Source organism: Equus asinus, chromosome 12 (assembly GCF_041296235.1).
Source record: "Equus asinus isolate D_3611 breed Donkey chromosome 12, EquAss-T2T_v2, whole genome shotgun sequence".
Taxonomy (NCBI): Eukaryota; Metazoa; Chordata; class Mammalia; order Perissodactyla; family Equidae; genus Equus; species Equus asinus.
The window spans coordinates 74,066,128-74,083,502 of NC_091801.1; the positions used below are offsets into that span (position 1 = coordinate 74,066,128).

Here is a 17,375-nt window from a genome sequence, read left to right on the forward strand (position 1 = left end):
CCAGCTGCAAAATGCGGCAGATCATACAACTATCGAGAGGCAACATGGCAGAGAGAAAAACGCAGAAGACCTGGAATCAGGACAAACTGACCTCCAATCCAGCTGGGTGAGTTCTTCATCTGTAAAATGAATGTGGCAATTCTTACCTGGTGGGATTGTTGAGGGCACTGAATGAAACAATGTTTCTAAAGAGCCACTCGGCTAAAACAGCACCTGTTACTGTTGGCGGTGTCGACGTGGTTGTCTAGTCCCATCACCCCGCCACCTCTGCTTCTATACCAAGGAGATAGCCCACGTGATGGAAAACACTTTAAAAAGTCTACAGCTCTGCAAATGCCAGAGATCTGAATGCCACTTATATTCACACCCATGGGGTCTCCGTCAGATTCGAGTGCTTGAGTTTCATTAAATTTTGCATTTCAACCCCCAAAAAGAATCCCTCTACTTGTCCCCGGCTGGGCCCCCTGGACAGGATGCGCTGAGACCACTCACCGATTCCATAGTGAATCTCTCGACGAAAAACTGGAGAGCCGGGAGGCTGAAGATCTCATGTCTCAGCCGTCACATCAGAAATTACCTGGATGGGGGGCAGGAAAAAAGGCGACAAGAGTCATCCAGCGGGACAGGGCAGAAGTCATTGTCTCAGACCAACACGCGATTTCACTTGGAGGCCGGCACCCTTGTTAGGAATGTCCTTACCCCACAGAGTGGCTGTCCAGGAAGGAGAAGGAAAACAGCCAGGAGACCACTATTTCAGCCATCCACTTTGGGGCTGACGTCTCCATCGCTGCATCTGTGCAAGTGCTCAGGAATCCTTCTCGCCTTCTATTTCTAGCTCTACGTTGGAGAGCAATTTACAAGTCATTAACTTCTCTAGACCTGGGCTCCTAAACATGAAATTAAAGTGTGCTGACAGGTGCCACAGACAGACAGACAGACAGGCACCTGCAGCTGTGTTCGCCCAGCAAAGTGAACCAGCCCCAGGAAGGACATAGATGTATGTGAATATCCCTATTTCAGGACAGCCGCTCTGAAGCTGAGAGAGGATTTTAATTAATTCATGCATACCAGCGCTTAATTAATTGCTGAGTGCACAGCACGCAGGAAGTCTGGGGTAAAAGGTGTTATATAAGGGAGCAGCTCCAATATTTGCAGAATGGAGGGGAAATAGAGCTGGGAGTGGGAAAACAACATGAGCCGAGGGACCTGTTTGGTCCTTCTCCAGTGATCCCCAGCTCAGAGTGGCACCTCCATCTGGGACCAGAAACCGAGGGACACTTGACCTACCATCTCCCTCACCCCAGTATCCAATCCACCCCCAAGTTGGGTCTCCCTTACTTCCTAAAGATCTCTCAACGTGTCCCTCTCTCTCCGTCTCCACTGACAGAGCCCTGAACCCAGCGTCCATCATTCTCCCCGGGCCACTGCAACTGCCTCTGGACTAGTCTCCCCTCGTCAACATTTCTCCCTCTAAAATCTGCCCCCCTACACTGAAGTCAGAATAATCCTTTTCTTTTTTTTTTGTTTTAAGTTTTATTATGCAGAATTTTGTACCAAAACAAAAAAAGAGAAGAGTATCATGAACCCCATGTACCCACCACCCAGCCCCAATTATCATCAACCTGTAATTAATCTACCCCATCCACGCCCTTATCCTTCCCCTCCCCACATTATTCTTTCAAAGCAAATTCCAGACAGCTTATTTTTAGTCTTAAATCGTAGAGCATGTATCTCTAAGATAAGATCTTTTACAAAAATATAACTGCAATACCATTACCACACCTAAAAAGATTATAATAATTCCTCAAGGCGGCCAGCCCCGTGGTTAAGTTTGCACGCTCCGCTTTGGCAGCCCAGGGTTTCGCCGGTTCGGATCCTGGGCACGGACATGGCACCGCTCATCAGGCCATGTTGTGGTGGCACCCCACACATCACAACCAGAAGGACACACAACTAAAATATACAACTATGTGCTGGGGGGATTTGGGGAGAAAAAGCAATTAAAAAAAAAAAAGAAGACTGGCAACAGTTGTTAGCTCAGGTACCAATCTTTAAATAATAATAATAATAATAATTCCTCAAAATCACCAAAAATCCAAAGTTAAAATTTCTAATAGTCTCATAAATGTTACACATTTTTTTTAACAATTGTTTTTAAAAATCCAGATCCAAATAAGGTCCACACCTTAAACTGACCATATGCAGAATGAAACTTCTGCAACAGAAATCTGATTGCGTCATCTCCACCTCTCCACCCCCAGCTTTTAACATTCTTCACTGGCTTCTTAGTGCTTTAAGGTAAACATCCAAATCATTTAACGTGGTCTGACTCTTGCCCACCTCTCTGGCTTCATCTTGTCCACTCAGGCTCACTGCTGCAGCCATATGACCTTCTTTCAAATCCTGGAACTCTCCATGGTCCTTCTGCCCCAGGTCCTTTGCCCATGCTGCTCCCTCCGCCTGCAAGCCTTCGTCACTCACTTTGCCTAGTTAACGCCTATACTTCCTTAAATCTTACTTCCTCAGGGAAACTCTTCCTGCTCCTCCAGATTAGATCACAAAATTTACCTCAGTTTTAATTGTGTATTCATTAATGTGAAGCCTGATTAATCTCTGTTGATTTGCCTCGATTATAAGTTATGTGAGTACAAAGACTGTGTTTGGATTTTCTCCCTGGTGTAGCCCCAGCACAACCACACAGTGTCTGGCAAAATATTAATAAACATTTGTTAGACAAATGATCGAGTCACTTCCTTCAACCTGAGATGGCAACAGGGATTGACTGAATCTTCCTGAACCTTGAAGCACACATTTAAATTAGACGGGATATTGGTAATCTCAATCTAAAGTTGATGGGGAAATGGGATGGACTCAGGATAGCCAAAATGATCTTGAAACAAAAGGACAACGTTGGAGGACTCGCATTTCCCGATTTCAAAACCTACAACAAAGCTACAGCAGTCAAGACAGTGTGGTAGCAGCATAAGAATAACATAGGCTCTCCCTCAGAATCACAGACTGCGATCTTCCTGGAACATTCACCCCCTGGTCGCAACTTCACTCAGTACCCGTCTGTGAGAAATAAGGCCTGGAGACTTGCACAAATCATCGATGACTCTCCCAGCCCACTCCTCCCCTTGCTTGTCTCTTCCTTTCCCTGCTCCACCCAAGTGTACGAGCTGAGACGGTGCCTCGACTGGACCACCGCTCCCAGTTCCTCACTCTCAACCTGAATTTGGATTATACGTCGCTGCCCTTGGTCAGGTGACTTTGCAGTGCTTCCCTCTACAGTGGGTGGTGGTTAGCTCCCTGACCCACTGGATTCTGGACTGGACCGTTGACTTGTTTAGCCAACGGAATGTGGATGGAAGTGACAGTGTGTTGGTCCCAATCCTAACCCTCTTGCACCCCCAAGATGTGCAAGGAGAGAAGTATGTCTCCCTCGGCCCTGTCGGCTGCTGCCTTTCAGTCTGGACCCCAGATTGAAGACACATGGAGCAGATCTGAGCCCAACCAGAAGGCCAGCCTGAGCCAGCCGAGCCCAACTTAGGCCAGCCAAACCACAACTGCCCCACAGACCCAGGAGCCTGAAAATAAATATCCGCCATCAAGCAAGCTGCTGCCAAGTCTGAGGTTTTTGTTATTTGGCCAAAACTGACTCATACACATGGGAACACCAATTTATGGACACCAAGGAGTATCAGCACAGGTTGGGAATAATGAGTCTTGCACACAGACAGCACAGATGTGATGACAATCGGTGGAGCTGAACACCCACCTCCTTGGTGCCAGTGTGACCCTCATGCAATCCTGCAAGGTAGATATTGGGCCAGCTTTACCAATGAGAAAATCGAGACTCAGAGATAGGATATAACGTGTCCAAGACAGTGTCTGCCAGAACTGGGATTCTGACCCCAGCTGTCTGACTCAAAACATCCAAGCCAGGCTTTGCCTCCATACGAGGGTCTTGCAGATGCTCAGAGACAACTGTCACATGAGTCCCTGGTCCACCAACCCACCTGTGCCCTTGTCCCACTCCCTTTAATGGGTCTTCATGAGAGGCTGCTGGGATAGAGTGGGAAGGCCACTGGGCTTAAAGTCAAATGCCCAGAGTTCCAGTCCGGCTGTGCCCCCAAGCAGAGCCTCGTCCTAGTCAGCGAGCCTCTTTGGCTCTCAGGTCCCTTGTTTGTGAAACGAGGCCACTAATCCCAGTCTGGCCTACGTCACGGGACTGGTGTGAGCTTCCAGAGAGATGGTGTGTGAAAGAGCTGTGTGAGGTGTGACACCAAAGTCAGTTCACATCCTGTGCTCTCTAGACTCTGAACCCACTCAAATTAGGTTAGCATCCAGGTACATGTCAGTGTCTCCCTCATGCTGTCTTAGGATCCATTTGTGCTTTGAGACTGATTTTTTTCTGAAGATTATTTCTTTCCAGTTAAGAAAGGAATCCAGGTCCATCATGGAAAATATTAAGGCATAAAACTAAAATCTTTTATTATCCCAACACCTAGAGATAAATACTGTCAGGGTTCTTAAAGCTATTTCCTTCCTGGAACTGGTTTCTGTAAGAGTGAAATAAATAATGCATTTCAATTAACATGATTTTCGTAGAACCAGAAACTACCAGTAACTAAAAAAATTCCATTTCATATTCATTCATTCAACAAACAGTTGTTTTGTACCTACCATGCACCAGGGATTGTTCTTGCTTCCTGAAGACAGAGCCAAGAACAAAAGAATGTTCATGATCTCAAGGGACTAACATTCTTCCTTTTTTTTTTTTTTTTTTGGTGAGGAAGATTGGCCCTGAGCTAACATCTATTGCCAATCTTCCTCTTTTTGCTTGAGGAAGATTGTTGCTGAGCTAACACCTGTGGCAATCTTCCTCTATGCATATGGGTTGCATGCCTCTATGGCATGATGAGCGGAGCATAGGTCCGCACCCCAAATCCAAACCTGCAAACCCAGGGCTGGTGAAGTGAACCCTGCAAACTTAACCACTATGCTACCGGACTGGCCCCCTTCATTATTTTCTAAATTCAACAAATAAGGAGCAACTACTATATGCTGGGCACTTGCTAATGATGATGATGAGAAGAAGAAGAATAATAGTTTTCTTGCTAGATCCTGTACTCTAACAATTTGGCTTATTATTAAAGGTCAGCCCTTACCAACAGACACCTGAAAAGATGTTCAACATCACTAATTATTACAGAAATGCGAAAGAAAACCACAAGGAGATATCACCTCACAGCCGTGAGAATAGCTGTTATTAAGAAGACAAAAAGTAACAAGTGTTGGAGAGGATGCGGAGAAAAGGGACCCCTCATGCCCTGCTGGTGGGGGTGTAAACTGGTACAGCCAGTATGGAAAACAGTATTAAAATTAAAAATAGAACTTTCATATGATCCAGCTATTCTGCTTCTGGGTATTTATACAAAGAACATGAAAACACTAATTCGAAAAGATATATGCACCCTTATGTTCATTGCAGCATCATTCACAATAGCCAAGACTTGGAAACAACCTAAGTGCCCATCAACTGACGAATGGATAAAGAAAATGCAGTATATACACATAATGGAATACTACTCAGCCATAAAAAAGATGAAATCTTGCCATTTGTGACAACATGGATGGACCCTGAGGGTATTATGCTAAGTGAGATAACTCAAATGGAGACAGACAAATACCATATGATTTCACTCATAGGTGGAAGATAAAATAACAACAAAAAAAAAAACACATAGACACAGAGAATAAATTGGTGGTTTCCAGAGGAGAGGAAGGAGGGCAACAGGGGTAAAGGGCAAATCTGTAAGGTGACAGATGGCAATTAGACTTTGGGTGATGAACACGATGTAGTGCATACAGAAGTCAAAATATAAGGATGTACACCTGAAATTTATATAATGTTATAAACCAATGTGACCTCAATAAAAAATGCTGGCCCTTACAAGAAATGCATCTGGGTTACAACTCAGACTATGGCTCTCTGGTGAGTTATTTAGCCTTTCCTACTTCAGTTTCCTCGTCTTTAAAACTGGGATAATTAAAGTCCTGCCTCATAGAGTCACCATGAGAATCAGTAAGACAATGTATGGGTCCCCAGGACTTGTTGAATAAAGGGTACCTAGGAGTGGAGGCAGTGATGTTACTGTCTCATTTACTCCTACAACCATCCTATAAGAAGCTGAAACTCAGAGGTTAAGGAATTTGTCCAAGGTCGTGCAGGTTACCGCTTAGGCACCAGGGGAGCAATCCCACCAGGGAACCTCAGAGAGACTGGGGAGAATACATATCAGCACTGTGCCCCCCAGGGGTTAGGAAGCTGGAGCATTGATGCACCCACGCCTCTGCCTCACTGGCCAAGCAGAGCTGGGGGATGGCCACAGACAGAGATGCAGGAAGCCCTCCGTGGGAGCAGGCACCATCTGCAGTGCCTTCCAGGGTGGGCTCAAAGTTACAGGCAGGGAACACACAGCGTCTGTAAATAAGTGCTCAATAAATACACGTCAGAGGAGTGAGTGAACGTGTGCTCTCAACTCCTGTGCTCTTCTTTACAACTTCTCATTTCCAGCGGCCACCAGTGATGGAGGATTTAAAGCAACAACCCGCTAGAGCGAACCAGAATTCATTACCAACAAGCATCGCATTTTTAATCCACCCACGTTTCTGCTTCTCCACTGAAATTCTATTCTGTGACTTACGGTATGTCAGTCAGGACAGCAATTCCTGCATGTCATGCAGGAATAAGAGACATAAATCACTGGGCGCATCAACCCTTCTTTACTGCCAATCCCCAAATAGGTGCCGGGTTTTATTCACAGAAGTGACTTCACGGATGTTGCGATCCGCATCCTTTTGTAGAGGATGTTATGAACTCTTGAGTCATCTGCAGCTGCTGTGACTTGGACAATTTCTTTTTTTCCCATAACATCATGCCAAACATTTTTGCTATTTACTGATGCTGCTCTTTCCTGTTCTGTGGAAGCTCTACTTAGCAAATCGGGGACCTAAAGAAAACAGCCCGAACGTATATTTATGCCAGTCTCCCTCTCATCCATCAGAAGCCCAACTTGTCTAGTCCCACTTGAAATTCCCCTTCTTCCAAGAAGCTTTCTCCAACTTTCCTAGCCCAACAATCTATCCATTTCTGAACCGCACTAATAATAATAATAACAACAGCCATAACAATAGCAACTCGTATTGGGCACTATGTACCAGATCCGTGCCAGGCACGTTCATTATCTCCTTCAGTCCTCACCACAACCCTCCAAGGAACTGTGACTGAGTTTTACAGGTAAGGCAACTGAGGCTCACAGAAGTGACGTAACATTTCTCAGGTCACACGGCCAACATTTCTCAGGTCACACGGCCAGCTGGTGGTGGCAGATTCAGGATTCAGCTTTGGGATGGCTTGACTTCAAAGCTCAGGGCTTTACTCACCACACTAGGCAAGGCGGTATGGATTATGACTGAATACCTCCCGTCCTGTATTATTTTCTGATTGTTTTAAATAGGTAAGTCAAACCGCCTCTCCTGGGGCGATTCTTGAATGGTGAATGCCGAGACCGTCTGACCTGGTCATGGGGATTTCGGCCCGATACCTAGGTCTCTCAGTTTCTATAGCTCCCAGCAAGCAACAAGTCCTGCCTCCCTGCCTGCCGTGAGGAGCTCCAAGTTATACACCTGTGGCCTGTGGCCAGGTAACTCTGGACTCCTGCTGTTTCTCCTAATCCCCCCTTCCTCCTCCCCATCAGCAAGTGTTTGGGATGGGCCACTCCCACTGACTCCACCTGCCCAGGATTACCCAATCAAGCTACAGAGGGAAACAGACAAGAGCCTGCAGAAGGCCACCCCAAGAAATCCAAGAAGCGTTGAGGTGCTCTGCCTAACAATGCTGATGCCTCTGGACCTCAGCCTGGGCCCCGTCCCCCTGCCTCACTCGGCAGTTATGATAACAATCAAAGATGGTCTGGGTCTGTCCTCTCCAAAGAAGAGATCACTGCAGAGGGCCCATGATTCATAAGAGTAGAAGCACCCTCTTGTTGGGTTATAAATTCATGATGACCGTGACCACATGTCTACATTCTATTCCCTGGATGTACCGCCCACTGGGCCACACAGTGGGGAGGCAAAGTTGGGTGGGTTGAGCTCACAGTCTAGTGGGGTCAGGGGGACAGATGCAGAAACAACGGACAGGATGAGCTCTCATAAGTGACCTCATTTGGGTGTGAACACAACATCACAGGACCTGCCTCACTAGTAAGTGCTTACCACATGGTATTTCCCATTGGCGAGGGCTTCCCATAATGAGAATCATCTGTTGGGGAAACGCACCCATTCATCCATTCATTTATTGAAAAGATATTTGTTAAGCTAAATGTCAAGGATATAATAACGGTGAGCAATACAGACATGGTCTCTGCTTAGAGCCCATGTGTAAGAGAATCAGATCTGAAATAACCTCATGGGAGATAAGAAAAAGGCAAAGTACTGGGTGCCATAGGAACCTACATACCACAGGTGAAGAGTAAATCCTCAACATTTTCAAAAGTTGCATCCTGAGAACTTGGTGAATCTTAAAACAAGTGAATGCCAGAGAAACGGCCTCAGTGAGCCGAGAAGAGAACAACCGAGTAACCTTGAGAGCCGTGTACTGAGAGGCCGGCTAGGCTCCCTCTCCAGCCACGTGACTGCTCCTCACACCAGCAGAGGCAGACTCAACTCAGTCTGTGCCACCACAAAACTACACATTTCCTTCAGGGACCCCTGGGGAGAACAGCAAATGCGGAACGTGAAATGTGCGGGCGCCTGGGTTTGTTGTGCCACCAACTGTTTTAATAGTGCGACGGAGGGCCTTTCAAACAACCGCGTGTTTCCTCCCAGGGAGCATGCCGAGCCAGAGCCATCTGTGCTGACTGTGCAGGAGAAGGAAGCAGCAGGCAGCCCAGTGCTGGGGGAATTTCCCAAGCAGTGGGACGAGGAGAGCCTTTGGAGCAGGAAGCCTTACATTCCAACACTGGCTCTCCCACCTGACTGCTGTGTGACCTGGGGCAAGGAACTTCACCCTATGAGCCTGTGTCTTCTTCTGGAAAGTGGGGATGGCAGCAGCCTCTGATGGTGCCCACATGGGTGATGATGCCCACTCACTGCCTATCAAGGTATCACTCACGAGTCCATGTAAGGCCAAGTGCATCCTACTGCAAGCAACACCTGAGACTTTCTGCCTGAGAGCTTGCTCTTGGCCACCAAGGAGCAAGGTGGAAGTGCCAGGGAACTAACACTCCCAGGTGTGGCCCTCAGACAAGGGTGTGAGAAGTGCCAGCAGAGAACAGATGTATGGTCAACAGCTGCCACGACCGTGACAACCCACAACTAGAAAGAACATCGGCAGCCCAGGGTCCCGACGTGGTGGCCTCTAAGCACGGCCAGCGCCATGGACATGGTTCCTGTAGCTGGTCATCATGTTACTGTCCACTGGCCACTACCCCAGGGACAGTCAGGGAGGATACACCAAGGCCTGGAAGTCACCTTCCAGGAGCAGCATCTGAGTGTCCCAGCCTCCAGCGTGCCCAAGGAAAAGAGAACCAGGATGGAAAGGGTTTTGCACAGAAAGGCGTTCACCCCTCTGCAGGAAGCCCCCATTGCTGAGCGCCCGCCAGGCACCACGCAGGTCCTGTGTGGGCACCAGGTACTTGGCCCCGTTCAATCGCACTGAATCTTTGCCCAGCGCGAGGAGTGAGAAGCACAGCTCTTATTATGATCCCCGTCTTACACAGGAGGTGACAGCTCTGAAAGATTAAATAATAGTTGAAAAAATAATGTCGCTAGTATATACTGCATGCCTCCTATGTGTATCGGACACTACACAGCAATAACTTCTTTAATCCTCATAACAACCCGAGGAGACAGGTATTATTATTGTGCCATTTTACAGAGAAGGAGACTGAGGCTGCACAGGATGATCATCTTGCAAGAGTTTTCACAGCTAGTAAGTGGAACCTAGATCTATCTGATTCCAGAAGACTCTTCTTTCCGCCACCAGCCTCTCAGAGCAGTGGCAGCCTCAGGAGAGAGGTCTCTGCTGTATGTACTTCTTTCCTGGTGCTGGAACTAAAACAAGACCCGTAACAAGCCAGCAAGACTGGCCTCGCCCATCAAGCTCACTCCTAACCCCCTGGAGCAGGTCCGATCAGCATCAGCAACCCAATTTGACAACGCTCTTTGTAATCACATTATTCCCTCCATTCCGTGACAGCCGTACTTTCACATTTTACCATTTCTGGAACACACTGTGTCTTACTATCAATGAAATTTAATGTGGCAGAGCTTGTTTTCTCCTCCAATGCTGTGATGATGTCAAGAATGCATGTTGCAATCAAAGGCATCTCAGAATCAAAGGAAATAAAGTATCTCTAAGAAATTTCCAATCTCATCTAGTTTAAGCCCAGAGAAGTTCTGAGAAAGCTTTAAATGTGAGAAATGAGGTGCCTACATAATCTTCTTTAGAACACCCAAAATCCACGAACGTGGACCTGCCCCCACGTGAGGTTTCACCCCACAGTCTCCTCTCCATTTGTAACTCAGAAATTCAGGCTTAGAATCCATGCATATTTGCACTTCTAAGAAGAAAAGGAAGTGAATTCCTCTCTTGTCAGTCCACAGGTAACAAGATCTAATGAACGCCCATTATATTGTAAAACTATGAAATAAATATTTGACTCTATCTTCTCTTTTACCATTCATTCATGCACTCCTACAACAGTTGAACAGATGCCATTAGGTGCTAATCCAAGTTGGGCACCTTGCCCCAGGGGGAGGCAGAAAGATGAATCAGTAGTTGCTGGTACCTGCAAAAAATGGATGTTGGCATAAGGTACAGAAGCAACACAGAGGATCAGACACGGAGTGGCCTCACGGGGGAGGTGGTAGCAGGTTTTGAGGGAGGAATGGGGACATAGCAGACAGAAAAGACAGTAAGAAGGACTTGTGAGCGCACAGAGAGGCAAGTTCTAAGCCACAGCCCAAGATAGAGCTTTCATTGGACAAATGCTTGCTGACCCCTCTGCCACATCCGAGGCACAGCGCCGATACCCGTCACAATGTCTGGCCTGCTGAGCCAGGCTCCCAAGCACCCTGCACCAGCACGGTGAGCCAGGTCCTGCCTGTGTCTGAATTACTGCAACCCTAGCCGCCTGGCCTCCTGCTCCAGGTGCTCAGCCCTCCTACCCCTGGATATGGGTTTCATTCTGGGATTCCAGCCAAGCTGTTTCACCTCTCAGCTTCCCCTTCCTCATCCGTATGAGTGGGAGAGTCAGCAGCTACCTCTGGGGGTTCTTGTGCAATTCCTGGCACGCACTAGCTGCTCATCACAGTGCAGGTCCATGAGGGGAGGGACCTAGTCTGGCCTGTTCATCAGTGAAAGCTCGGTGCTTAGAATATGCCTGCTCTAAAAGACTGCAGACATATATTTTTAAAACTTAATTGTGGTAGTCAGAGAAAGACGAACTCTGTATGACTCCACTCATAGGTGGAAGTTAGTATATTGACAAGGAGATCTGATCGGTGGTTACCAGGGAAAAGGGGGGGTGGGGGGAGGGCACAAAGGGGGAGGTGGTGTACCCACAACATGACTAACAAAAATGTACAACTGAAATCTCACAAGGTTGTAATCTATCATAACATTAATAAAAAAATAAAAATAAAAAATTGAGGAAAAAAACTTAATTGTGGTAAAATAAACAAACAAACAAAAACACATAACATAGAATTTACCATCTTAACCTTTTTTTTTCCTTTGAAGATTAGCCCTGAGCCAACATCCACTGCCAATCCTCCTCTTTTTTGCTGAGAAGCCTGGCCCTGAGCTAACATCCGTGCCCATCTTCCTCTACTTTATACGTGGGATGCCTACCACAGCATGGCTTGCCAAGCGGTGCCATGTCTGCACCTGGGATCTGAACCAGTGAACCCCGGGCCACAGAAGCGGAACGTGCGAACTTAACCACTGCACCAACGGGCTGGCCCCAATCTTAACCATTTTTAAGTGTACAGTTCAGTTGTGTTAGGTATGTTCACACTGCTGTGCCACAGATCTGCAGAACTCTTTCATCTTGTAAAACTGAAACTCCATACTCATCAACAACCACTCCCCATTTCATTTCTCCCTTTCCCCAGTTCCTGGCAACCACCATTCCACTTCCCGTTTCTATGAATTTGACTACTTTAGATACCTCCTATTAGTGGAATCAGATAACTCACTGTCTTTTTGTGACTGGCTCTCTCACTTAGCATAATGTCCTCAAGGTTCGTCCATGTTGTAGCATATGTTAGATTTCCCTCACTTTTTAAGGCTGGATAATATTCCATTGTATGTATATACCCCATTTTGTCTATCCATTCATCCATCAATGAACATTTGATTGCTCCCACCTCTGGCTATTGTGAATAATGCTGCCGTGAACAGGGTTGTGCTAACATCTCATTGAGATCTGGCTTTCAATTCTTTGGGAGATATACCCAAAGTGGAATTGCCAGATCACAAGATAGTTCTCTTTTTAGTTTTGAAGAACTGCCATACTGTTTTTCACAGACGTTGCCCCATTTTACAATCCCACCAACAGAGCACAAGGTTCCAATTTCTAGGACTGGATACATAATTGAATAATGAATGAATGATACATTTGTTGAATGAATAATGGACAAAGCATAATAACACAATAAATACTTTCTGACGGGCTGACACTTTCCCTCAGTGACTTACAATCTCAATAAGCATACCCAAGAAGAGGAAATAAGAAAACACCACACTGACACAACTGCAGGAACCTACTGGAAACCTCCATATACAAAGGCTACCTTTGCTTCCATGACCACACTCAATACCAGAAGTTCCCCCAGGTCAGGGACCATGACTTGCTCCTCTCTAAATCGCGGATCTTGACCCGCAAGGCCCCGGCACAGGGGCTGAGGTGCAGCAGGCACACAAAAGTATCTGCTGAATGGTTACAGGGGTGTAGGCTCAATCAAGGAAGGCTTCCTGGAAGAAGATGGCTTTGAAAGAGGAAGAGGACAGTCTGGCAGAGAAAACGAAGAGCGGGTGTGCCTGTAGAGAGGAGCCTGACTCATTAGTTTCATCTCATTCCTGAAGGCAGAGGCAATTTATGTCGAAGGCTCAACACTATAATAAAGTCATGCGACATGAGGATGCAACATGTTTTACAGGTGCTCGATAAACACCTGTTGACAGAAAACATGAGAAGAGTGAGATAAAAACAAACAAGGGAAATAGCAGAAAGACTTCTGTGCGAGTTGTCAAAATGGGAAACTGGGGGCTCCTTTTAAACTATAGGGAAATATTCGTGCAACCTAAACTGAGCTTTCCCACTCCACCATCTCCAGTCCAACAGAACGCCCTGGAGAAGCCACCTTTCAGCCCTTCCCTGGGGAAGCCTTGTGACCAGGACGCCACTGATGGCACAACCCCAATCTTCAAACTTCTTTCTGGAAATCCATCTCTGCTTCTTAGGAATTTCACCACCTGTAAACCTAGAAGGACCAGCCACTGTTTACAAGGGTCCTTTTCAAAATGAAGTTTCCCCAAGTCAAGACTCTTTCCTTCAAATTAAGATTTAAACCTTTTCTATTTCACAAATGTTTGTCTCCCAGGTGTGGCGGGCGACACCTGCGCGGGATGCTAAGCCTGGATGCAGCTGGCTCACTGCAGGCTTGAGTCCACTCCCTTCACCGCTCAGTGTCGCCACCCCAGGAGTCACCAAACTCAGGATGCCCATCAGATTCGAAGGCTCTTGGGAAACCCCAGGCAAGTTCAAGAGATGCAAGCAAAGCAGCCTTGCCTCCCATCTTTACTTTTCTGGAGGAGACTTCGGGAAAACCAGAAGACCCTGCAGCTAGCACAGTGTCCGGCTCAGAGAACGTTTGTTGAATGAATTAATTAATGACCGCCTAAACAAACACCCTCACGCCAAGACTTCCGCAGCACACTTTCATTTCCCATCAGAGTTCAGGTGCCAACCAGTCAACACCAGTTAAACAGTGCCATGGATTCCCTGCAAGCCTCAAACGTAGGTTACCCTGAGCATATTCTTCTCGCGCCTGGTATGAACCAAACTTCTCTTAGAAATCAAGGCTTCCCACCTTCCCCAACCCTATTTTCCCTAAATGACAAAGAACCACAAGGAAATAGTCTGAGGTGGGAATATCAGTGCCCCAAAGTGGCAGGAGATTTGGCCTTGGCTACCTGCTTTGGAGACAAAACCATATGATAGAAAGCCCATTGGCTCCTCGAGGCCTCAGGTACCCCTGTGATAAAACCAGAATCATAAAGCCCAGGCCCCACAACCACCATGCTTCCTGGAGCCGGGGAGACAAAACAGAAAGAGCATCAGAGACTTTTCGCTCTGGCAACATGGAGGACTGAGCTGACACGGGGCCCCTTCGCCCTTGTTCCAAACACTTAAAATCTTGAATGAGTCTGACTCAAATAGTGCACAACACACAGCCAAAATGGAAAGAAAAAAAGGGGGGACCCCATGTGAGAAACAAAGGCCACAGCTCCCAGTACACATCCATGCCCAGCTGCACGCACACGTACGGACAAGCAGATCTGCAACAGGAGGTGCAGGGGAAGGCCACTGGGCGGTCCCCAGATGCCCATCCAGGAGCCCTTACAAAGGACTTGGTGTGCTGGGTCGGGACGTTCCAGCATCAGCCTGTTTCCTCTGTGGAAGCAGTTTTCTTGGCTCATTCTAATACAAGAGATGAGGGCGGAAAGAGCGGTCCCCTCTCACGGCTCTGGGACAGTCATGGAAAGGGGTTATCTGAATCACATGGGCCCGGAGGGCCCAAGTGTGCAGAAGCCACACCTAGACTTATTTATGACACAGAAAACCCAACAAATACTGCCTTAAGAAGAAAAGGAGGGAGGGGACAGGATTTACAGGCTGACAAAACTGAAAAGTCCAGGGACGCATCTGACTTCGGGCAGGCTAGATGCAGGGGCTCAAAGGATGTGGTCGGGGAGGGGTTACTGTCCATCGGTTGGCTCTGCAAGCCTGGAGGGGTGAGGGGTGGTATTTCAGGCAGGCTTGCCCCCAAGGGGCCAGTGGCCTTTCGGTTTATGTCCAGGCCCAGTTCAGCAAACCCTGTGGAAGGAAAGACTCTTTCCCACTAGTTCTAACTCAAGTCTCAGGGTTGACTGACTGTGTGTGCGTCCCTAAACCCATCTCTGTGGCCAGGGCTGAACCACTCGACTGGCTGGGTATTGCTCATGTGCCCATACGGGTATAGGGGTTGGGTCAGGTCCACAGGATCTACAGAGACTAAGGGAGGGGGGTACTTATCCAAAGGAAACTAGGGGACAGAAAGAGAGCAAGAAGGAAGGAAAGTAAGAAAGCAGGGAGGAGGACGGGAGGAAAAAGAAAACATGGTGTAAGCTACGGGTAATTTTTATTATTAGGGAATAAAGTAGCAGACAACTTCAACTTTAAGTAAAACGAAGAGAACAGAAGCAGATCGCGCTTTTATGTCTGTTTTTTTCTGTAACAGCTTTGTCGAGATAACAATTCACACACCATACAACCCTCCAATTTAAAGTAGACAGTTCAATGGTTTTAATGTAATTCACAGAGTCGTGCAAACATCACCACAATCGATTTTAAAACATTTTCATCGCCCCAAAAAGAAACCCCATACCCATCAGCCGTATTCCCCATTCCTCCTCCACCCACTCCTGGCAAAAGAATAGCGTAACTTTCTGTCTCTACAGATTTGTCTGTTGTAGAGATTTCATATAAATAGAATCACTGGATAGGAAGGTTTTTAAAATTCTGTGTTTTGCGGCAAAATCTACAAAAAGATCCCGTTCCCTGAACTCAGACTGCTGGTTCTGATCAAGTCAGGCCTCACTCCCTGGGATCATTATCACAGATGTGGGCCAGAGGAGGGATGACCCTCTGCAGGAGGCCTGAGAAGGCCAGCACTGGCTAGAGATGGCCCAGTGCCCGCATGACGCAGCGGAACACCACAGCCCCTGCAGCAGCGAGGGCATAAACGCCCCCAGCAGGCCTCGTTCCGGCTTCTGCTGTCGCCCCTGGAACGGTGCGGGGTGGAATGGAAAAAGCGTGGGCTTTCGTCACATGGATGTTCCAAGGCATCCCCAGGGCAGGGCACCACGGGTTTCTACCCAGCACCCTTCCTCCTTCCTGATTTCATCTGGGATTCCCCTCCTCCGAGGAAGCGCATGTTCCCGGGTGTGGGCCCAGTGGTTCAAAACCACCCTAGTCATTTGCCAGGAATTCGTTTAGAAGGGACATGTGGCCCAACCTGGGTCAACGAGACTTGAAGCTGGAGGTTTCAGGGAAAGCTCTTTCTCGATCATCTAGAAGAGGGTTTGGAAATGGTGTTTTTCTCTCTTCCTCTGGATGTTACAATAAAGATGAGAAGCTCAAAACAGCTGCAGCCGGGCTCACTACCAGCCTCAGGGAGGAGCCAACGCATGAAGCACAGATGGAAGAACAGCAGGATACTGGAGCCAGGGCTCCCGGAACAGAAGCTAATTCTGGATCCCACTGTGCCCCACGCCCCTCGCACTCCACGCTCCCCCCTTTCCATACCCCAAATGGACCTCTAGGGATTAACGCAAGGGCTCCCTACCCCTCAGGCTGCAGGAGAGTTCTAGTCAACAGAGAACCCCAGCAGGAGGAGATGGGAGGGAGGAGAGGGTGAGGCTGAGGTATCCATTCCCCTCTCCGGCTCCCTCTCTGGGGGTCACTGCACACTGGTCACCTTCTTCAACCCAAGCCTCAGCTCTGGTCAGGGCCCCTCCGCACAGCCATCGCTGTCTCCAGGTTCCAGGATCTTCTCCCTCCCAGCCCTGCAAAACTACACAGGACACGGGAGCCCAGAGCCATCGGTCCTGGGCACGGCCTACATCTGCCCATACCTTCTTAAAGATCCCTTCACGGGGCCCACAGGGAAAGGATGCTCAAAGGCATTAGTCATGGGGGAAATGCAAATCAAAACCACAACGGCATCCCACTCCATGCCCACTAAGTTGGCCATAAAACACAAACCAAAAAAACCCCATGAAATAACAAGTCTTGGCGAGGATGTGGAAAAACTGGAAGCCTCATACATTGCTGGGGGAGATGTAAAATGATTCAGCGGCTTTGGAGAAGGTTGGCAGGTCCTCAAAAAGTTAAACATAGAGTTATCAGATGACTCAGCAATTCCATCCCTAGGTATACACCACAAAAAACTGAAAACAGGTTTTCAAAGCAAATGTTTTTTGTTTGTACATGAATTTGTATTTGTACATGAATGTTCAGAGCAGCACTGTTCACAATAGC

The 17,375-nt window shown here is 47.6% G+C and overlaps 1 protein-coding gene across 3 annotated transcripts in view; it reads right to left on the reverse strand.

Annotated features, from left to right (window-relative positions):
* Positions 1 to 17,375, reverse strand: part of ASAP1 (ArfGAP with SH3 domain, ankyrin repeat and PH domain 1) — a 343,885-nt gene that overhangs the window by 305,369 nt on the left and 21,141 nt on the right. For all 3 annotated transcript variants that reach the window (XM_044781189.2, XM_044781186.2, XM_070481609.1), the window contains exon 2: positions 493 to 577. In XM_044781189.2, coding sequence (XP_044637124.1) covers positions 493 to 551 — 59 coding nt within the window. In that variant the 5' untranslated portion in view covers positions 552 to 577. The remainder of the gene's footprint in view (positions 1 to 492; positions 578 to 17,375) is intronic.